At 32.6% G+C, this 21,925-nt stretch overlaps 2 protein-coding genes across 2 annotated transcripts in view; one reads left to right on the plus strand and one right to left on the minus strand.

The window, feature by feature from the left end:
- LOC140434766 (uncharacterized) overlaps nucleotides 1–21,925 on the plus strand; it is a 108,067-nt gene that overhangs the window by 72,009 nt on the left and 14,133 nt on the right. The gene's annotated exons all lie outside the window — the stretch shown is intronic.
- Galt (Galactose-1-phosphate uridylyltransferase) lies at nucleotides 7,797–15,753 on the minus strand. Its single transcript, XM_072523262.1, has 3 exons — nucleotides 15,596–15,753; nucleotides 11,376–11,777; nucleotides 7,797–8,460 (listed from the first exon to the last, which is right to left on the minus strand). The coding sequence occupies exons 1-3, from the start codon at nucleotides 15,612–15,614 to the stop codon at nucleotides 7,841–7,843; spliced, it is 1,041 nt and encodes a 346-aa protein (XP_072379363.1). The 5' UTR covers nucleotides 15,615–15,753; the 3' UTR covers nucleotides 7,797–7,840.

Genomic DNA, 21,925 nt, shown 5'->3' on the forward strand with positions numbered 1-21,925 from the left:
ACATTTTCTTTTCCATGTAGTAAAGGTTTTCTCTAAGTATATTTTGAATAGGGTTGGAGATGTGGAACAACCCTGCAGGAGCCCTTTTGTTGTAATGAAGTATTGATTTGAATAGTGTTTTAATTTACACATGCCATTAGATATTATGTAATTTAGTAAACTCGGCCGAGAAATGGCCGTCACTGATCGATACTTAGTTGAAACTAATGCACTCTTTATTCTCGAATGATTAAACTAGAACTAAAATGAGAATTTTTAACCAAATAATGATTTAGATACATTCTGACAAATAATTTAGAATTGGCTAATTTCCGTTTGTGAATATTTTATTTGTCTTGTGCAAATATATGAATTTTGAACAATAAATGTAAAAAAATCATACTTTTAAAAATGTTAATTTGTTGCCAAACTACTAAACAAAACTCTTCTTCGTATCTTAGACCTTGAGGCCTTAAGGTTTGAATTAGCAGTATTTGCGATGTTGACTGCCAGATAAATCTCCATCTTTTAGGGGGTCTGCCTTGTGGTCTTTTACCTTTCGGTTTTCCATCTCCTACTATTCGGGCAAGTCTCTATCTTCCCATTTTGTTCTTCTTCTTTTTGTGATTATTCGTTTCGAATATTGGCGATCATTCTGGATATAATTATTTTATTAACTAATGCTTTAAATAGATTAGTTGTTGTGGAGAACCATTTTCTTAGATTTTTAAACAAAGTTATTCTTCTTCTAAAAAAGTCGCTACTTTCCGAATACTTTGCCTTACAGGATTATTTTTAGTAATCTGTATTTAGTGCCGTTTCTCATTATGTGTCCGAGATATTTTAACTTTCTCCTTTTATTCATATACATCACTTCTCTTTCTTTCCCCATTCTTCGTATGACAGTCTAGTTGGTTATCTTGTTACTCCATGATATCCTTAGGATTCTTTTGTATAGCCACATCTCTAAAGCTTCAAGTTTTTTTTTATCGCTTCAGTGAGTGTCCAGTATTTAACTCCGTAGTGTAATATTGAGAAGATATAACATCGTAGGAGCCTTACTTTTATCTCCAGATTAAGGTTGTGGCTTTTAAAGAGTTTGACCATGTTGTTCAATGCACTCCTAGCCTTCTCTATTCTACATTTTACTTCTTGTGAGTGATCCCATTGTTCGTTTACTATTGTTCCACGATAGGTAAACTATTTTACTCGATCCACTGGTGTATTCTTAATCAACAGTTGGACGTTTTTAATTTTATTTTTGGTGATGACCATAAATTTAGTTTTTGATATGTTTACTTGTAGTCCAAATCTTTCACTTACTTCATTTACTTTGTTTATTAGTTGCTGTAAACTGTTTAAACTGTCTGCAAAAATAACTGTGTCATCTGCATAGCGGATATTGTTTAGGCGTTCTCCATTTAAAAGGATTGCATGTTCGCAATTTTTCAAGGCTTCACTAAATATTTTTTCTGAATATAGGTTGAATAATATAGGTGAAACGCCTTGTCTAACGCCTTGTAGAATCTGGATCGCTTCGGTCAGTTCATCTCCAAGATTTGTTCTTATTGTGGCTGATTGGTTCCAGTATAAATTTTGTTTTATACGCCAGTCTTTATCATCTTTTTGGGCTTTGGTTAGAACATCTATCATTTTTCGGTGTTGAACTGTTTCAAATGGTTTTTGGTAGTCCACAAAGCAGGTATTGATATCGCAAGACATATATCTGCATCTTTGGAATAATACCTGTAGACTAAACAGTGCATCTCACGTACCTACGCCTTTCACGAATCCAAACGGTGTGTCTTTGATTCTGTCTTCGCATAGCTTATATGTTAGACTTATTAGCCTATAATCTTGGCACTTTTTGCTCCCTGCTTCTTTGGTAACGTAGATTCTGAAACTAGCCAATCTTTTATAATATTGCCTGTGTCATAGATATCATTGAAGATTTTACATAGTATTCTTAAATATTCATCATCAAGAAGTTTAAGGAATTCAGACTGTACTCCATCTGGTCCTGGAGCTCTCCCTTTTGTTAGTGATATTATGGCTGCTCTTATTTCTGCCACTAGTATATAGTGGTCCTCTTTCCGTAGGTATTGGAACTGGTTCTCTCTCTCATCAAAAAATAAATTTCGTATATAATTTTTTCAGGTATTATCAATATTCTCTTTGTCCACGATTACCTCTCCGTTATCATTAACAAGTTTACTTACTCTTCTGGTTTTATATTTGCCTGTAATTTCTCTTACCTTTTTATGTACGTTGAAGTCGTCGTATTTACTTTGTAGAATTTCGATTTTTTTCTTCAGTTCTTTCTGTTTGGCTTCTCTGATCTTTCTCAGTATAATCGTTGTAATGTTTTATACATAGAGTTATTGTTCTTGTTTTTTCTTCTTTCGTCCATGAGCTGCAAAATCTCTGTCATAATCTATGTCTTATTCTTACCTTTCTCGTTCTTCATAAAATTGTCTTTAATGTCGTCTATCGTTTTATTAAGGAATTTTATCTTCTCTTCTGTGCTTTCCGTTGTGTTATCGATTTCTTTGATTTTTCTATTTATTGTTTTGCTGACTGTTTCTTTTACTTCGCTACATTTCAGTTTTAGCATGTCATTTTTTACTGTTTTTCTGCGTGTTTTCTTTAACTTGGTTCTTTTCACACCCACTAAAGGATTGTGGTCAGCTTGAATATCAGCGCCTGGTTAGGTTTTAACACTGTTGAAACTATTTTGACACTTTTGTTAACAAGTTTTGTCTCTTTGATTTCTTATAATAATGTTTTCTCCTTTGTCTCTTAGTGATTTCCACGTATACAGGCGTCTAGGTGGTAGTTTGTAAAATGTGTTTAGCACGATTAAGTCATGTTTAGCTGCGAAAATACTCATTGTTTCTCCTCATTGATTTCTCTCTCCTAATCCATAATGACCAATATGTTGCCCTTCTTTTCCGTTACCTATTTAAGCATTGAAATCTCCCATGATTATAAGGAGTTCATGTCTCGGTATATCTCTAAGGCTGCTTATTTGTTTGTAAAATTCTAATATTTCCTTATCACTGTGATCTACGGAGGAAGTAGAGATAAAAAGAGGCGTAAGGCAAGGTTGCATACTCTCCCCCTTATTGTTCAATCTATATTTGGAAGAAATAATTAAAAAATCACTCGAAAATGTAACAATTGGAATAAAAGTCAACGGCAGACCCATCAACAATATTAGATATGCCAATGATACTATACTAATTGCAGAGAATATACAAAATCTACAGACACTTTTAAAAAATGTAGTAAATGCTAGTGAGGAAAGCGGACTAACGCTTAATGCTAATAAAACAAAATTTATGACAATTTCCAAAACACAACAACAAGACATTTTAAACATAAGAGGGATTCCAATAGAAAAAGTAAAAAAATACAGATATCTTGGTACAATTATTAATGAAAATAACGAGTATACAGAAGAAATAGAAATGAGAATTGGACAAGCTAGAGCAACATTTAATAAGATGAGAAAAGTATTATGCAGTAGAGACCTTAGTTTGCAACTCAAAATAAGAATATTACGTTCATATGTGTTTTCGGTGCTGCTGTATGGGGTGGAGGCCTGGACCTTAAAGAAAGAGGTGAGCGATCGACTTGAAGCATTCGAGATATGGAACTACCGAAGAATATTAAAAATAAGTTGGGTAGACCGAATAACAAATGTTGAGGTCCTCAGAAAGATGACAAAGAAAATGGAAATCATAAATACGATTAAGATAAAAAAGTTACAATATCTCGGCCACGTTATGAGAGGGGATAAATATGTGTTGCTACAAACTATAATGCAGGGAAAAATACAGGGAAAACGAAGTATTGGGAGAAGACGCATCTCCTGGCTCAACAATCTGAGAAAGTGGTATAATTGCAGTTCCGTCGACTTGTTCAGAGCTGCAATCTCAAAAGTGAAAATAGCTGTGATGATTACCGACCTCCTTAGAGGAGACGGTACCTAAAGAAGAAGACTGTGGTCTACTGTGGGTGCAAATACTTGTATAATGTTAGTGTTTATCGGTGACGTATTTATTTGTAACAAGAGGATTCTATCGTTCACTGGTACGAAGTTGTTGACATGTTTGACTATATTTTTATGTGTGATAATTCCGACTTCATTTTCATGTTTATCATTTTCTGATCCTGAATAGTATACTCTGTATTCTTCTATGTCACAAAAACTTAAATCAGGCCACCTCATTTCGCTTGTGCCCATTATTGCTATTTTCATGAGTTCCATTTCTTTGATTGCGCATTGGATTTTTGCTGATTGTGCCATAGTCCTAACGTTCTAAGTTAATTTTCTTCAGACAATTCGTGTGGATTTTTCTTATAGTTGTATTATTGGGCATTTCACAGGGATTTTCCATAATAATGACTCGGCAGGCCCTATGGTCATGGGAATCATCTCTCTTGCCGGATCTTGGTCTCCGATGTCCATGACCAGTAAGCGAGTTTGTGTTGTGTTGTACAGCCATTATGATTGTACTAGAGATATCCATAGGGATCTATAATATAGTGGTTTATCGTTTCTATATTCGCCTTCTATATTCTTATGCCGTTGACCAAACCACTGATTCTTCCACCTTTGGGGCCGGTTTCTCAGCCCCAGGACAAAAGAGTGCCCTAGTACCTACCAACTCTTCCACCCGAAGCCGTTGGTCAGCAAGTGGGGGATTGCTTATACCGGCAATCATTCGGCGAATTACCTGTTGCTCCACGGAGGTATTTTATTTCCCTCCTATCCACCGGTAAACCGGGTCGGGCATTCCCCTATCCGCTACCTGGGGACGCGCTCTCTAGGAGTTACAGGTTCTCCCGAGAGCCTTCTCCCATTCTGTTAATGTGTTTATTCAGTTACATTCTTGTCTTCTCTGACGATATCATGTACTTTACAAATGTCTCTGATTTGAGTATTAGGGATTCTGTCTCTTAACCTGCTATCGCCCTTAGTGTTTTTATCTCTGTTGTTCTTAAGATTTTTTTGTAATTGTTATTTCTGGTCTTGTCTCTAAAGCATAGGTTAATATCGGTCGTACACAAGTCCTATACATATGCGTGTTTGTTCTTCTATCCTCATGTTCATATTTCTCCATATCACGTCTTGTAGGCATCCTGACACGCACGCTGTGTCATTAGCTTTTACGCGGATTACTTCGGATATGTTTCCATAATACGATATTTGCGTTCCCAGATAGTTGAATTTCGATACTTATTCTATTATTTCTTTATTTATTACAATTTTACATCTCCTAGCTCCCTAGCAATAATAAGAAACTTATTATTGCTAGCTAGGGAGCTAACTGTTTTTAGTGTTGATGTTTTCAGGTTAAACTTTTTTGCATTGCGTAGGTGATATTAATGTTCTGAAATCTAATACCTAGGTTTAGGTTATTATATAATCTATAGTTGATTTATGTTCTTGGGTGTTTGTAAACGTATTGTTGTGTTGTGGTTTATGTGGAAACAATTTGTTATTTATTCTCAAGGTGTTCTGGGCGCAGAAATTAATTAGTGCTTCTTCATCTAGATTTATTGGCTCTTTGTTGACACGGGTGTTTTATTCCTACTTATACTTCGTTCCCTATTCTTACATTTCTTTGCAAAGGTCTGTGCAGGTATAACACGTTTCCTTTCTTTATTTTTCTCTTAGCTGTCTTGATCACATATTTTTGAAGATTTAAAAGTCGAAATCGGAATAACGTCGAAAACGTGGCCCCATTATAGCGACCAGATTGTCGTTACAAATTGGAAACCATATTTAATTTTTAAACAATTTTATTTTTGATTAAATAAAATAATACCTGACCCTCTGCTCGAATTTGATTAGTATAAAAGATCTCCAAAAGATGTCTAATATGTTCATGTTCAAGTTGAAAATCTGTTAGTGAAGGTTTTTCTGGGTAGCTTCGTTATGTAAAACATATATAAAACATGGACAATTAGTGTGGACTAGTATACAAATAGGTTATCTAAAGATAATTTTGTTTCTCCCAAATAGGGTTTTATTATTTTTTCCACAATTTGACTTAATTAACTTTTTTAACATCAAATTTGGCATTAATTTTGCTATCTGCTTTCGTACTACTATATCCAACGTGGACAACTGAAAACAGTCCACCCTTATATTCGACAATATTCATTAAATATTTTTAAATGATAAAAAATCGATTATTATTCTATCACGGGGATACATTTTAAGAATACAGACATCTGTCATTTGTCAACTTCATCTCCTACGCTTCTTCTACAATCACTTAATAATTATAAAAATAGAGATTATACCATACGTGATACATCATTAGATATACACACGAGAGCTGCTTTTTTTACGTCTGTTTGATATATTTTGGCCTTGTCGTCAGTTATTATAGTACCTTTTGGTGAGGATTCCTGATTTTTTTTTTAAATATTTTTGTAAGGAATGTATCCTCTTGTATAAGTGTTATTTCTACCAGTTTTTTTTATTTCGTTTCTTTGTTGTCTTGTGAAGCGACACAGTTATTTTTGTTAGGTTAAATTGAACTCCAGTCCTTTTGTGAACTTTTCCCAGTGGGTAGTCTCTTTTGTTTTCGTTACCAACCGATGAGTTTCAGTTTTTTTTACTTTTCAGTTTTTAATTACATTTTTGTTTAATCTCTAATGTAAACCAACGTGTTTTTGTTAAATTTTTGGTTACTTGTTTCTACGTTGCTTTTATTTTCATTATTTTCAAATCCTATCTTATTCTTGAGCCTTTTTTGATATAAGGATTTTATTAAGTTTTCTCTTAAATTGTCAATTTTTATTATTTCTTCTGTTTTTGTTCGTCCAATCTTTTTTTTTTTTCATCTTTCATTTATTATGAATTTATCAAATACCAAAATGTGCTCGTTTTTAAAACATTGGATGACATCATGCTTCTCACATTCACGATCTGTTTATGGTATATTTTTTTTGTCTGTAATCACATAATCTATCATTTATCTTTGTACTCTAGTATTTTTAAATGTGTATTTATGTTAATTTTTATTGTCAATGAAATTTATTATCGTGAGTGTGTTCTTATTATTGGTATTCCGTTTGTCCATAATATTTTCCCATTCTTATTCATGGTATTATATCGTGAAAATTGCTTTCAATTAAAGCAAGCAGATGTCACTTTCAAAGTGAATTGTCTAGAAGTATTAAGATAGCCATAATTTAACTTTCCATATTAATTTACTAAAAAGAGACATCTTTTGAAAATTAAACGAAACGCTTGTTTCGTGAATGTATCAAATATTATCCATCTTATCAACAACTACATGAAAACAAGAGTTTGATGTCGGTATTTGGATTGTTGGTAGCATTTAAAAATAATTTAGTTCAAAATGTAGTTTCTAAATTGGTTTGAAATGAGTTAATGTTATAGAACGAGTTGGGATCCTTCTAAATATTAAAAAAAACGAAAAGTGGCTTTAAATGTTATTGCATGAACGTTAATAAACTATATGTATAACTTCCATTTAATGACATTTCAGTGTTATATATTTAGTATTCTTATCTAATAAAGTTTGGTGTTGTCTTGCAATATTCGTTTTAACAGTTTTTGACGCGATGGAAAAAATTTGAGAAAATAGTGAAACGTATTTTTAGGGGGTTAAAGCCCTTTCAATAAATTTATTTTTTGACAAAATCAGAGTCTACATTAAAAAAAAATGCATGCCCGAATACTTCATCGAAGTGCTTATGTTAATGGGCCCCTATTTTAAATTAATGGTTTAAAGAACCCTTCGTTCCATTGGAAATAGTAAATGCATATATTAAATTAAGAAATTTTTTTTATTTAATTAGATAATTTGATTTTTCAAGCAAATCTTGTAGTTGACTGTTCTCTTAATAAAGCTGCTGCTTTTTCAGGCGTCAAATCCCTTTGAGCTTGAGCAAGCAGCTCATAACCAACCATAAACTTTTTAACAGTAGCAGAGCGCAGTAAAGGAGGATAGTATAGTCCATGGAATGTCCAATGTGGATTGCACTTTTCTAAATCTTCACCTGTCGGTGCTCCGTGCCAACCCATAGAATATGGAAAGTTACATTTAAATAGATTGTCGTACTTAGCAACTATGGATTGTAAAGTTAAAGCGAGTGCTTCTTTCTGCTTAGTATCTATTTCTGAAAATCTAGTTATGTTTCTCTTTGGAAGTACCATTGTCTCAAATGGCCATAGAGCCCAATAAGGTACGACTACCACCCATTCATCATTTTCGTATACGACTCTTTCTTTCTTCTGTATTTCTTTTTGAACATAATCAGCTAGCATAGGTCTTTTATGTTTTGCAAAATATTCGCGTAAGTTTTCATCCTTAACTCTAGCTTCATTTGGAAGAAACGTGGATGCCCATATTTGACAGTGGGGGTGGGGATTGGAACAACCCATCATCGCGCCTCTATTTTCAAAAATTTGTACCCATCTATACTTTTTACCTAAAAATATTAAATAATTTTTATATAATATAATAATATGCAATAAGTAATAAAATATAATAAGTTACATTATTAACATAAAAATTTTCACAACTAAAGGTTATAGTAATACAACACCCATAGAAGTAATAAATAGTAAATACATAAGTACTAGAACAAGGGTCTTTAAAATATCCAATTTAATAGACAATAATTACTGTTAAACTTATAGCGATAGGTTACACACACACGCAGTGATCAACCCTGCCCCTAGGAACATGTGTATACCAATCTAAGAATGGGATCCACATGTCCGAAGATCAAACCGGTCACACTTCGCTAGTCGAAGTGGTACCTATCTGACCCCCAGGTTTATCCTCCACCCCTCCTCATCGTGTGACTTACGTGAGGAGGCTTATGATCTGAAAGTTACTTAAGGTGTCCTGGGTAATGGAACACCCTCTGTTTTTAATGACTGTGGTTATGCCACCTAACTGTAGGGGTAGCCACATCTAGGCTTTTATCCCTATCAGCGATAGGTTAGTATATATCTCGACAGCTTATATAACCGGTTTTCTATACCCAACTACTTGATACGTTAGTCTATACACGTGCTACCAGGTACCCGGCCATGTTTCGGTACATTTCGCTCGTAGGTTTCGAAAATAACAGACGCTTGTCACTGGTTTGTTTACTTTTCCTTGTAGTGTTCATTTAACTGTGCTTATAAGTTGTGACTGCTAATATTTTTGTGACTATATGCGTATTTTATGTTGTAATAATGCAAGAAGAGTAATAACCCATAAGTTATTACGGATTATTTTTATAATGTTTTATACATAGATAATTCATTTTTAGAATGACGTATAAAGAGCAGTATAACAGAAGTACTTGCAACAATTTATAGACGATTTTTATGAGAAAGTAAACAAACATATCTAAAATCAGCAATCAGATGAGGACTATGTTGCATAAAGCAAACCAGATGGAGATGAAGCTTCTGACATAGAGGACATTTTTACTGATATCAATAATAAGACTGCAATCGATACCGACGACAATGATTAGTGGTAAAGATTTTAACGATTTTCAAGAAAGTTCTTTCCAAAGTGATTGAGACTAAATCGGTTTTGAAGTATTGGCATATTCCTACGGTTTGATAATGACAAAACACGTGCCGAACGTTTGCAAAATGATAAAGCTGCAGCTATTACTGTAGATGAATATTTATTTTTCCTCTTAGAGGTAGTACACGTTTTACTTAATACGTGCCATCAAAACCTGCCAAGTATGGGATCAAGGTTTGGTGAATTTATGACACCCGTAATTCGTATACACTTACTGGATAAATAATGCTGAAAAAAAATCAACTGGATGTGAAAATAATCTACGTGAAGCCATAGTAAAAGATTTGTGTCACAGATACAAACATTCTGGACGAAACAACAATGGATAATTTTTTCACAACTCTTCCACTAGCTGTCTCCTATTATCTTGGAATTTATCATTAGTTGGTACGGATTCAGTGCAGATCATATTAGCATTTGTTCGTATGTGCCAAAAAAGAAAATAAGCGTTATCTTGTTGTCAACACATGACAACGATAATGTAAGTGGCCCAAAAAATAAACCTGTCATAATTCTAACACTATAATAAAACTAAAGGAAGCATAGACAACATGAACAAAATGGTTTCCCATCATCAACGCAGAACTTTGCGTTGACTAGTAGCCTTCTTTTACAATATTCTAGACGTAGCTTACCTAGCAACCTATATAATTTATACAGAGAATAATCCACAGACTGTTACTGAAACTAGTAAGCGTAAACTGAAACTTCTCTTCAAGAATTAGGAAAACAACTAGTGATGTCTGCAATGTCTGCAAATCTAAAGTACCAAATGTATATAGACGTTTTCATCAAGGTCAGGAATTGAGTGTATGTTAGGAAAACCTCTACCTACAGATTCAAATAATAAATCAGAGTCATTATCTTTTCGAGATTCCACTGGACGCCTCAAAAGTGGAAATTGCTACATTTGGACGTCTAGCAAAAAAGCAGCTAAAAAAGACACGAAAATCATGTAATCTATATATGTATATGTTTCTATATCACTTTTAAAATGAAAAAAATAGACACTTATCTTCATGATTAACATTAGTGTTCCTCGTTACTCGGGTGCCACGGGTGTGGACGTAATGATGTAAAAATATTGACAACTATTTTTAATATATTGTATGCATTTTTTTCTTTTATTTTTATTATAAATCACTCCGTTCTAACTAATTTTGGGAATAACTAGAAGCTGGAATAAAACAAAATTTTGGACTATCGTAATGATTTACATAACAATTGACAAGGATACCCAGGTAGCTGGGTATAGACACAAAGGATAATAGTGTTATAATAATGCTATATTATATAGAATATAGAATAAATTCTTTTAGAGCTCGTTTAAACTACCGCCATTAAATTTTTTAGTCAACATTTTTTTTTAGGTTTTTAACACATTTTCATCATTTCATCATCTGCATGATAACGTTTTAATAGATTGTCAAATTATGCAATATCCTTCAAGAACAAATCTTATTGGCGGCCAGTCTCAATACTGTATTGGTTGCAATATTAAAATTTTGTTGTTTTAATGGTTATAAAAGCAACTGATACAATAACTAGACAAGCCACATGGACATGACGAACTTGCACTGTTAGTGCACACATAGCTCCGGTGTTTTTGAGATTAAGGATTTTGAACGATGTTCATAAAATTCGCCCAGATGCAAGCTAGCTGGAATATTGCCATGTCTTAAAACACAAACAGCCAACGTTTAAAAATTATGTTAGTTTTCTCTGTCTTAGATTCTCTGCCATTTAATTTAATGTATGTTTCAAAAAGTATAATTAAAATGACAAAATTAAAGAAAATGATCTTCCTACCCAATTCGTTAAGTTGGTTTATCCATTCATTTATTACCGCAACTACTTCATCCAACTTTAAATTTGTAAGATATACATTGGAATGTGGATGATAGCAGATCACCTTACAAGTTCCTTTGGCAGCTTTAGTTTGAAAAAGGGGATCATCACTGGGCTCTGGTTCTGGACCTTCTTCCAATAAAGCTGGAAAATCATTGGTAAATACATATGTAGAAGTGTATTTGGGAGTTACCAGTCCAGAAGCTCTGGTAACACCAGGACATAGTGGATTAGTGGGATCGAATTGTGGAACGACTTCTACTTGTGGTGTTTCAACTTGGCCACTCCAAGGTCTAAGTGCTCTATGTGGAGATACTAGGATCCATTCTGATTTAAGTGGATTGTATCTAAGATGCTGATGTTCTGAAAAGAAACAAAATATTTAAGCAATTTAAACATTTCGGCAGGAACTTATAAGTTGATTTCTAAAATGCCATTATATCCAGATGCTATTAAAAATCAATGTTTCTAAAATATATTTTAGGTTTTTCTCATATCAGTACATTCTTTTAGATTGTCAGATTTCTTACATATTATTAATATTATGCGCCCATAACTGTCTTTGTAACATCGTGTCTCTATGTGTTAATTGTAGATTTTCATTTATAATTTACTCCTTTATTCGATAACGCTTTATATTAAACGCAATCGAAAATTAAAAATAAAATTTGTTGTAATGGAAAAAACTTGGGAAGTTTTAGTAAAGAGTCTGTATTTTTAAGTTTCTAAGTAATTAGATCTTGTTAAGCAGTGGAAAGTTTTATACTTAAGCCATATACTACGAGATAACAAATATAATCTCCTAAATGTCATCTTGATCGATAAAGTTAATTTCTGAGGCCCTGGGCGGAAGCAACATTCATGGTCCAAAGACATAAAGAACTCGTGCAGCATACCTGATGTCAGTACGACAATATGAAAAGCGGAAGAAGGTTTCCTGTACAATCCACAATCAGCCTAAATGCCTAGACGCTGCATAGCATATGGCACCCAAAAAAGAAGGAGTCAGCAAATTGTTAAGAGCTGGGAATATTTGAACTGAATGATAATTAATGATAAACATTTGGATGCCAACAAACTTATTGACCAATAGTTTAAATAGACGTAAATAAACTATCAAAAGGTATAAGAAAAATGCAGGCAATGTAAAATTAGTTTGATTAACAAAATTCTTAAAATATTTGCCAATAAGGTTAATGAAAAATACATAATAAGTGAAACGCAACAAAGCTTTTGACAAAATAGATCTATTGTATATGCAATGTTTATAGCAAGACCAACTAGTAAAAAAGCATCGAAGTGCTACAAACCTGTCTATTTAAGCTTTGTAGATCTGACAAAAGCCTTTAACTGCATTAAATTGGAAGATATGATACAATTACTAAAAAAAATTAGTCCAATAGAATACTAAAGATAATTGAAAAAGTAACACTATCAACAAAAAGAAAATTAGAGTTAATAACGAATTATCATCCGAAGTATATATAAATTCTGGAAGATATTGAGATAGCTCTCCAACTTAATAATAAACAAAATAATCAAAAGCAAGCTTACAATCTAGGCAGAAAACAAATGCCGACGAAGCTATCCTAAGAAAGAAGATAACCGACAGCGAATGGTACCAATTCAAAACAACGGCTGAGATATACAGTAGAAAAATATCTAATACGAAATCTTAAGTGATGGAAAGAGGACCCAAGCGATGCAAAATTTTAATCAATAAAGAAATACCCAAACAAGTATCAAGATTCGAGTATCTGTAAATAAACACATGCAGCTATAGAAACATTAAGAAGAGTTTATAAAAACAAGCAAATAAAACAGCTAAAAGAGATGTCTCCTGGAAGAATAACACTATGAGGTTAGATGAAAAATGTACATATATGTAAATTAGGTGTGAGATCAATCATCAGCGGAAACAAAAAGGATATTTACAATGTCAGAAATAAGAATCTTGACATCAATAATTGCTGTGAAAGTATTTGAGACAGACTATGAAATAACCATGTACCTATGTAAAATGCAATTTTACAATGAGAAAAACATAGAAGAAGAGAATAGAAGCAGCATTCTAAAGCAATAGATAGTAAAAGACTAGCCCGAACAACAAGAGATTTAAGACCAACATGCACCATACCAGCAGCAAGACTTTTTAAAAGATAGCGAGATAACTATCAGACAACGTGACAAATACAACTAAAACCTTAAGATTAGACAAGAATAAGTCTTAGGGTCTAATATAAATGGAAGATAATAAAAATAGAGACAACGACAAAATAAAAGAAATAGGTAGAAGGATAAGAAAAACTAGAGGAAACTAGACAGTAAGCAATTAAAAAAGCTTGAATAAATAAATTTTATAAGACATGGAGTTCTAAATTTGTTACCTATAAATAAAAGTTCACAGCCGAATATGTTGTTTTATTTTGTTTGTATTTAAAATTTTTGTTTCCATTTAAGCTCATTTTGGACATTGAATTACAGTTATATATTTTACGTAACAGTTTTAATATTCTAAAATTATTAATTTCGTTATCATAAACTTATATATTATTATTTAAACACTTCAGCAGAGTTGAAGTGGCATGGAAAAAATTGTTTTTATCAATATGCTCTCTCTTCTGTGGATTTTAATTTCAAGATACAGATTATTTAATTCATCGAAGTCGATTTATAATTTCTGTATGTTTTATTGTTTATAAAACAAGTTTTTCAATGCGTCTTTTAAATTTTGTTGGGTAAGGTATACGATGTAGTTGACGAGACGAAAATTTATTGATATTATGGGTAAAGTTGGAGATGGTTGGGTAAAACTATAAAACAAAAGGACTTTCTTATAGATATATTTTATACAAAATATAAATTATATCTTGTCTTTTAAATCAACTGAAAGCGGAGTACTCTGATTATATCCACAAAGATTATATTTTTATAATTTACTTGCTAATCAATATACTATTAATAAGAAAAACGAATTTTTAGGTCACAGTTGAACTTTCAGCTGAATTTATAAAAATATGTTGACAAATTGGACATTTTTCGGGTTTTAAATTGTTACTTACAATACTTTTGATGGTATAGATGGTACCATGGTGATAGAAGAATTCCTTTGAGAAGTGCTATAAAGTTATAGTGTACGCAACTGTTAATAAATTATAGAGTTGCCTAAAAAAAACTCATAACTTTTCCATTCACGGACGTCATTGAGTTTTAGAATTCTTAAAAAGAATTTTTATGGTTCCTTTAAATAAAGGAAATATTGCTTCTCAAAATGAGATTTAGTATACTGTATTCTGTTAAGATCTCTTGAAAATCAAGAAACTTGATTTACTATCAACTCTGAGTGTTTTGAAGCTAATATTGCCTAGATTATCGTTTATCTCATAAAATGTATTTTCTTCTAGTCTAGAAGCTGTTTGAGAATGATATATTAACTTAATAGAAGAGTTTTCAATTTTTATATAGGAGTATAATATAATTTTTATAATATAACGTATACTTCCTTAAAAAACTAATTCGTTTTTATCTTTGCCGCCTCTTTTTATAACTTGGTGTAATTAATAGCAAATTTTGGCTCTGTGATTGTGTCTTTACTTTATTAGCCTCCAGAGATTATACATATAATATAAATCTATAATCAAGTAAAGAATCTTTTTTTGTTGCTATTTTATAACTTGTTTAAAGAACTCTAGGACTAAAAATAACTTTAATTTGTAATAATTTTTTCTTTTAATACATATTGGTATCTATATGTATACATATTGTTGTAATATTATTTCATAATAAAACTATAAATAAATAAAGTCATTCTAAATATTATGTAATACATTCTGATAAAAACAAGAAAACATTTGGGGAAGTCGATAAAATATTTAGCAGAACGTGATATTAAAAAACTGCGTTTATTAAATAAGGATAGCAGTATATTATAATATTTTATGATGTTCACCTTTCATTATAAACTTTATATACCAGATAATGTATTACTTTATTTTTTAATATTGTGGAATTATGTCTTATTTTACAAATATTAAAGTTTTTAGGCCGGTCCTGAATAACATAATACCATGGAACAGTTTTTCCTTCGCCGCTAAAATGTTTTATTTTAAATTTCAATGTCAAGTAAAAGTCAGACAGAACTCATCAGATAAGCAAGTTAAATAAATTTTGATAATTCTTACCGTCTCTATTAAATGACATTTTTTGTATGCTACAGTAACCTAACGATCAATAACACTAAAAAAGCACCATTAACATTAACACGCCGCACTTTTAACCTACAAAAAACAGCCACTGACTAACACAAATGACATGACGTACAAAAATGTGAAGTGCGCTGTAATATTCATGGTCGATTAATTGATAAGTGTAATTGAACAGGGCTGCATCTAGCTTAAGTGCATTTATATCTTTTTATTTACAAAATTTAAAATTTGACTTATTTTAGATGGATATTATAATTTATTATTTTAAAATACATTAGATAAATAAAGGAAATAAACTAATTAATAAAAACTTTGGAAATCAGCTATTCGCTATCCTAGTTCAAAAGTCTTCTTAAAGTTTTAAGTAAATCTGAACTATTATATTTCATAATTTGCCATCCTAATTCGAATTCTTCTTTAACTTTAAAGCAAATCTGAACTATTTTTACATAATTATACCGTACATATCAGTTAATAAATAACCAAAACCCCAGTAATGATTTTAGATAATCTAAAGTCAGCTTTCAGTATAAACAATAATACCGCTTATGTCAATCACAGTAATAATGTTATACTTCACTGATTTGTAAATTTACTGTACAACCTTTGTACTTTGTACTGCACCAATTTGTTATTTAAAAATAAACATCAAATATCTTCTTCTTCTTCTTGATGTGCCTATCCGTTACGAATGTTGGCGATCATCATGGCAATCTTTATCTTATCTGCAGCAGCGCGGAAAAGCTGCACAGATATTGTATTGAACCAGATTCTGAGGTTCTTTAACCAAGATGTTCTTCTTCTTCCTGGACCTTGTTTTCCAAATATTTTTCCTTGCAGGATGGATTAAAGGAGAGTATATCTGGATTCATTTCGCATAATATGTCTGAAGAACTGTAACTTTCGAGATTTGATGGTGGTCAGTACTTCTCGATTCTTATTCGTTCTTCTAAGGACCTCCTCATTTGTGACTCGGTCAGTCCACGGGATCTTAAACATTCTCCGATATAGCCACATCTCAAATGCTTCCAGTTTTCTGCACATATCTTCGTTCAAGGTCCACGATTCAACACCATAAAAAAGGACAGAGAAGACGTAGCATCGCAGCATTCTTACTTTTGTATCAAGAGAGAGGTTGTGAATCTTGAAGAAGGCCCCCATCCGATTGAAGGTGGATCTAGCTTTTCCGATGCGTGCTCTAATCTCCTGGCTGTTGGTCTATTCTTCATTTATTATGGTGCCGAGGTAGTTGTAGTGCGTCACTCTTTCAACAGAGGATTGTTTGACGTAGAGTTGACGTTCTGTTATTCTTTTCTTGCTAATTATCATAAGCTTTGTCTTCTTAACGTTTATACTGAGTCCATATTGTTGACTGTAATAAGTGATTTTGTTCATAAGAACTTCTTCATAAGTAGGTCTTCTAAGTTGTCCGCAAATACTATGGTGTCATCTGCGTATCTGATGTTGTTTAGCCGGCAACCATTTAGTTGAATACCTTTTTCAGTTTCGTGCAAAGCTTCGATAAATATTCTGTCAGAGTACAGATTGAAGATTAGAGGAGATAAAATACAGCCTTGCCTCACTCCACGCATAATTTTCATATAGTCAGTGTGTTCACCTTCAACTCTGAGATTTGCTGTCTGATTCAGTAGAGACTTTCAATTATTTTTTCAGATCTTGGTTGTTAATTCCTATTTCTTTTAGTATTTGCATCATCTTGGCGTGCTGTACTCGATCAAACGCTTTCTCGTAATCAACCAGACATGCGTATACGTCGCAGTTGACGTCTCTGCATCTCTGGAATAAGACTTGTACTGAGAACAAAGCCTCTCTAATACCAACAGCATTTGTGAACCCGAACTGGTTGGGGGAAATTTGACTTTCACACAGCTTGTAGATTTTCTTATGAATTATCTTTAGAAACAATTTTAGGAGATACTCATGAGGCTTATAGTACGGTAATCTTCGCATTTTTTGCGAGTGTGATCAAATATTACTTAGCTCTATTTATTTATGAGATAATAAACTTCTTCGTTATTGGAAGACATAAATAAAGGGTTCAGAAAAGGAAAAAGGCAAAAGAGTCAAAAACTCTTTTACCGTTTGGTCTAAAGGGTACAATTTCTCTACTTATATATAAATATGTTACAGTCCTCTTTGCTTCTTTTTATTAATTTTGCTTCTTACTGTAGATGTGGTCTATGTTTCAAGATTTATCCAACTGTAAAATCTCATGTCATCTTTGATATTTTTCGTTTTCTTCTCTTTTGGATCAGAGTGTCACATATGTTTGACATTAATTTTCTAGCGTCTAGCCGTTTGTAAGTGCCTTGAATAGCTTCTATTCCTATTTTCCTAAGTTGTTATTTTCTCTGAACGTTTTGTTTTCTAGTTCTTATTTTCTATTATATATAAATACCATTTACATTTCTAGTTTTTCCAGTTTTAATTTACTACATAACAAGTGCTGAAAGTTTTACGATTCTAATATTATGTTTAAAAACTATAAACTTTAATAAAATAACAAACTAAAACTAATCAAATAATAATTGCCTTTTAGTGTACTTATAATTTTTCTATATATTTACGTAACAGTTAGGTTTAAGTATAATTTTTAATACCAATATTTTTATAGCTAATAAACTTTTCATAGCTAATCGTAATTCCAGTTTTACTAAAAAATTTGTAAGGATTTTTTTCCCGTTTCTACTAAAAGTCTACTTTAAAATAATTCAGACCTATATTTGACATAATTATTAGGAAAAAGATATTAAATAAATAAAATTTGGCAGCTCTTCTCTACAATCAATTGATTTAGAACGAATTGGGTTATGTTGATGCGATATTATACGTCTGTGAATAATCTATAACAAAAATAGTAAACCAAAAACGCACCTCATATCCTTCAACGTATGTCAGTATCTAGATAAAAAACCTAAAAAACCCAAACCGGACACACATATTAAATACAATAGTTTAAGGCAGGTTTAGACGTATCTAGTAAATGGCGCCAGTCTTACTGGCATGCCAGTTACTACTTGGTGAAGTCAGTCGTTTGTTGTACTCTTCACAGGTATGCCAGCGACTGGAATGATGCATTTACATCTGTCTAGAACATGTCCAAGGTTCGAATGGACGCGGAGGAGCACCACTGGCATGAAAAATAGACCAGCTATCTATTCGAGACAGCTCTGGCAGACAGCACTGGACTGGCGTAAACAAGTGTTTACACTATGCCACTATCGTATTTCCACTGCTTCCATCGTGTTGTGTCCAGCTCGTATGTTTGCACATTGATATATATATATATATATATATATATATATATATATATATATATATATATATATATATATATATATATATATATATATATATATCGGTTTCAAAACGTCTTGCGTCGTTGTCCGATGCCTAATTTCCACGAATTTCTATCATTCCATTGTTCTTCGGTCAAGTCTCGGGAGCTCATTGCCTTTGTTATTCCCTCCTTCCATGTTCTTTTTGGTCTTCCTCGTTTCTTACGATTTGGTGGTAAGGCACATTGATGCCAATACAAATTTTTGATAATACGGAGGTCTCGATCATCAATTCCCACCTGTTGCAAGACACTTATAATGGTTTGTCATGGTTTACTCGGTCAAAGGCCTTTTTGAAGTCGATAAAACACATATATATTGATTGTTCTATATCCCTACATCTTTGAACCATGACCTGCAAACTGAAGAGTGCTTCTCTGGTTCCGAGGTTGTTTCTGAAACCAAATTGTGTTTCACTTAGTTGTACTTCTATTTTGTTGTAAATTCTCGAGTGCAGTATTCTTAGGAAAATTTTCAGTACATGACTCATCAGACTGATAATGCGATAATCGCCACACTGTTTGGCATTTTTTTTTGGTATCATTACAAAAGTTGACAGTAGCCAGTCTATTGGTATATGTCCTGTTTCGTATATTTTATTAAAGAGGCTTAGAAATGAATGTTTGCCCTTCTCGTTGAGCAGTTTGATTATTTCGCTTGGAATTTCATCTGGACCGGTTGCTTTCCGATTCTTTGATAGCTTTATAGCTCTTTCCATTTCATCGAGTGTTATGTTTGGACCAGTCGATATGTTTTTGATTTGAATTTCTGTTCTATCGTCATCAAACAGCTCCTTGATATATTCTTTCCTTTACATATTATATTAACACAGCTCCTTAATATAAACCTTCCTTTACATATTATATTAACAAACCGAAATATATCACAACGGCGTCTTACACATATTACGAGATAGTCTCGCCGAACTACTTGACTGTGTATAGTTACACATATAATACGCAGAACCCCTCTTTACACATATAATACGCCAATGTGAATGTAATTCCCAAAAAAGTACTCGTAAAGAAGATTAGAGTGCATTTAATTGCTGAAAAACAGCACTCATTTTTCAATTTATACAAAAATCTTCATAAGAATATTTGACTTTAATGAAAAACTGTCGGTATAAGCAATATCTTATTTAACAGAAATTCCACTTTTAACTGTATTCAAAATAGTTCAAAATAAAGTATCTTATCGCAAGACATGTGGTGACTTAAAATAAGACTTAAATTACAAATATAAGCATATTTACTATTTATTTAGAAGAAACTTGGTATGAGTTCCGAATGCTTTAAAATTATGTGAGAAAAAAATAGATGATTGTAATATTTCCGACAGCAAGATACCAAATACACTAAGCAGCAAAATTAAAGCACCACCTTAAAATTGGGACATTTTTGATATCTCGAATTTTCTTAAACCTGATGTCCGATTTGAGTGATTTTTTTATGTTATAGCCTTATTTTTTAAAAATATTACTATAATAATATTGTTGCTAGACATGTAAATTTTATTGTATACCAGGTGTAATGATCATACTCTATTTTTTCTCAAAGTTCAGAGCACCCTGTGGAATATTCTAGTATTTATAAAATATTGAAATTAAAACTCAATTGTAGCGTTAGGCTTTTTTAACATGTGGTTTTTCGATTTCTTCGCTTATGTTCGATAATAAAGGAGAAATGTACTTTTATAATAAAAAAACGTTTTTATTAGCATAAAGTAAGAAGTACACGTTATAATATCATTAAAGTAACAAAAATAAATCAATACAGTATGCGTCAGTAGCGTCACATTGACGAGATATACTTAAAATGAGGTTTGCTATTTGGTCTTGATCAATATCATTCGAAATCTTGAGAGCTACTGTTTCTACCCCTAAGATTCTAGGAGGTGGCAAGCGCTGTCTTAGTCTTCTGAAAATTATGTCCCACAAATTTTCGATCTATTTAAGATCTGGATATTGCGGATATTGCGGATTCAATGTCCGAACATTTAACTATTGTAAATATTCGGTTACAGTTAGTGCAACGTGAGGTCTTGCATGATCTTGTATTAGCAAAAAATTGTTACCAATATACACTCGAGATCATAAAATTCGGGTCACCTTGAAAATTTTAAGTTTTTGGAATATTTTTGCCTCTAAATAACCTTTTTTTTAGGCTAACGTATTTTTTATTTGTCATCGATGTTTGTTTTGAAAGAAAAAGAAAGGTTTTTTATTGTTTTGATTGAAAAAGCAGGAAACAAACCAAATTGTTGATAAAACAGGTATACGAAAAAAAAATGGAAAATACAGAACGTGGTAAAATGTCAGTGAAATTTCTATGATTAATATCGTGTATTGCCTCCACTTGCTCTAATGACCTCTCGCAGACGACAGGGCATACTCTCAATTTTTCTCCGGATTACATGTTGTGGTATGTTATTCTACTCTCTCACTTACAGATCCTTAAGCTCCTGTGCGTTGTTAGGAGGAGAGGTTAGGGCTTGAATACGTTTTTTCAAATCGTCCCAGATATGTTCGATGGGATTCAAGTCCGGAGACCTAGATGGCCAGGGTAACCTCGTAATTCCAACCTCGTCCAAGTATTGCATACTGATCGTGGCAACGTGTGTTCGCGCGTTGTTCTGAATAAAACGACGTTTTCTCCAAGCCTTGCCATAGTATGCATAACATGTTCTTCCAGAATCTCCGTAATGTCGCTTCGTGCAGTTAAGGACCCATTTTCGATGAAGGGTAATTCTGTGCGGAAGTCGGAAGATACACCTCCCCAAGCCATGACTGAGCCTCCACCAAATGGCATTCTTGGAGTAATGCAAGCTTGTGAAAATCATTCACCGGTTCTCCTCCAAACTCTTACATGTCCATCAGATCCAGTTAGGTAGAAACGGGATTCATCTGAGAATAACCCTTTGCTCCAATCGTTAATTCCCCAATATG

The sequence above is a fragment of the Diabrotica undecimpunctata genome, chromosome 2, assembly GCF_040954645.1.
Source record: "Diabrotica undecimpunctata isolate CICGRU chromosome 2, icDiaUnde3, whole genome shotgun sequence".
Lineage (NCBI taxonomy): Eukaryota > Metazoa > Arthropoda > Insecta > Coleoptera > Chrysomelidae > Diabrotica > Diabrotica undecimpunctata.

Excerpts from the sequence above, each read along its gene's own strand:
- Galt (XM_072523262.1), bottom strand. Across the intron at positions 8,461-11,375 it reads AAACCAACTTAACGAATTGG|GTAAAAAGTATAGATGGGTA; the intron begins GTAGGAAGATCA and ends TAATATTTTTAG.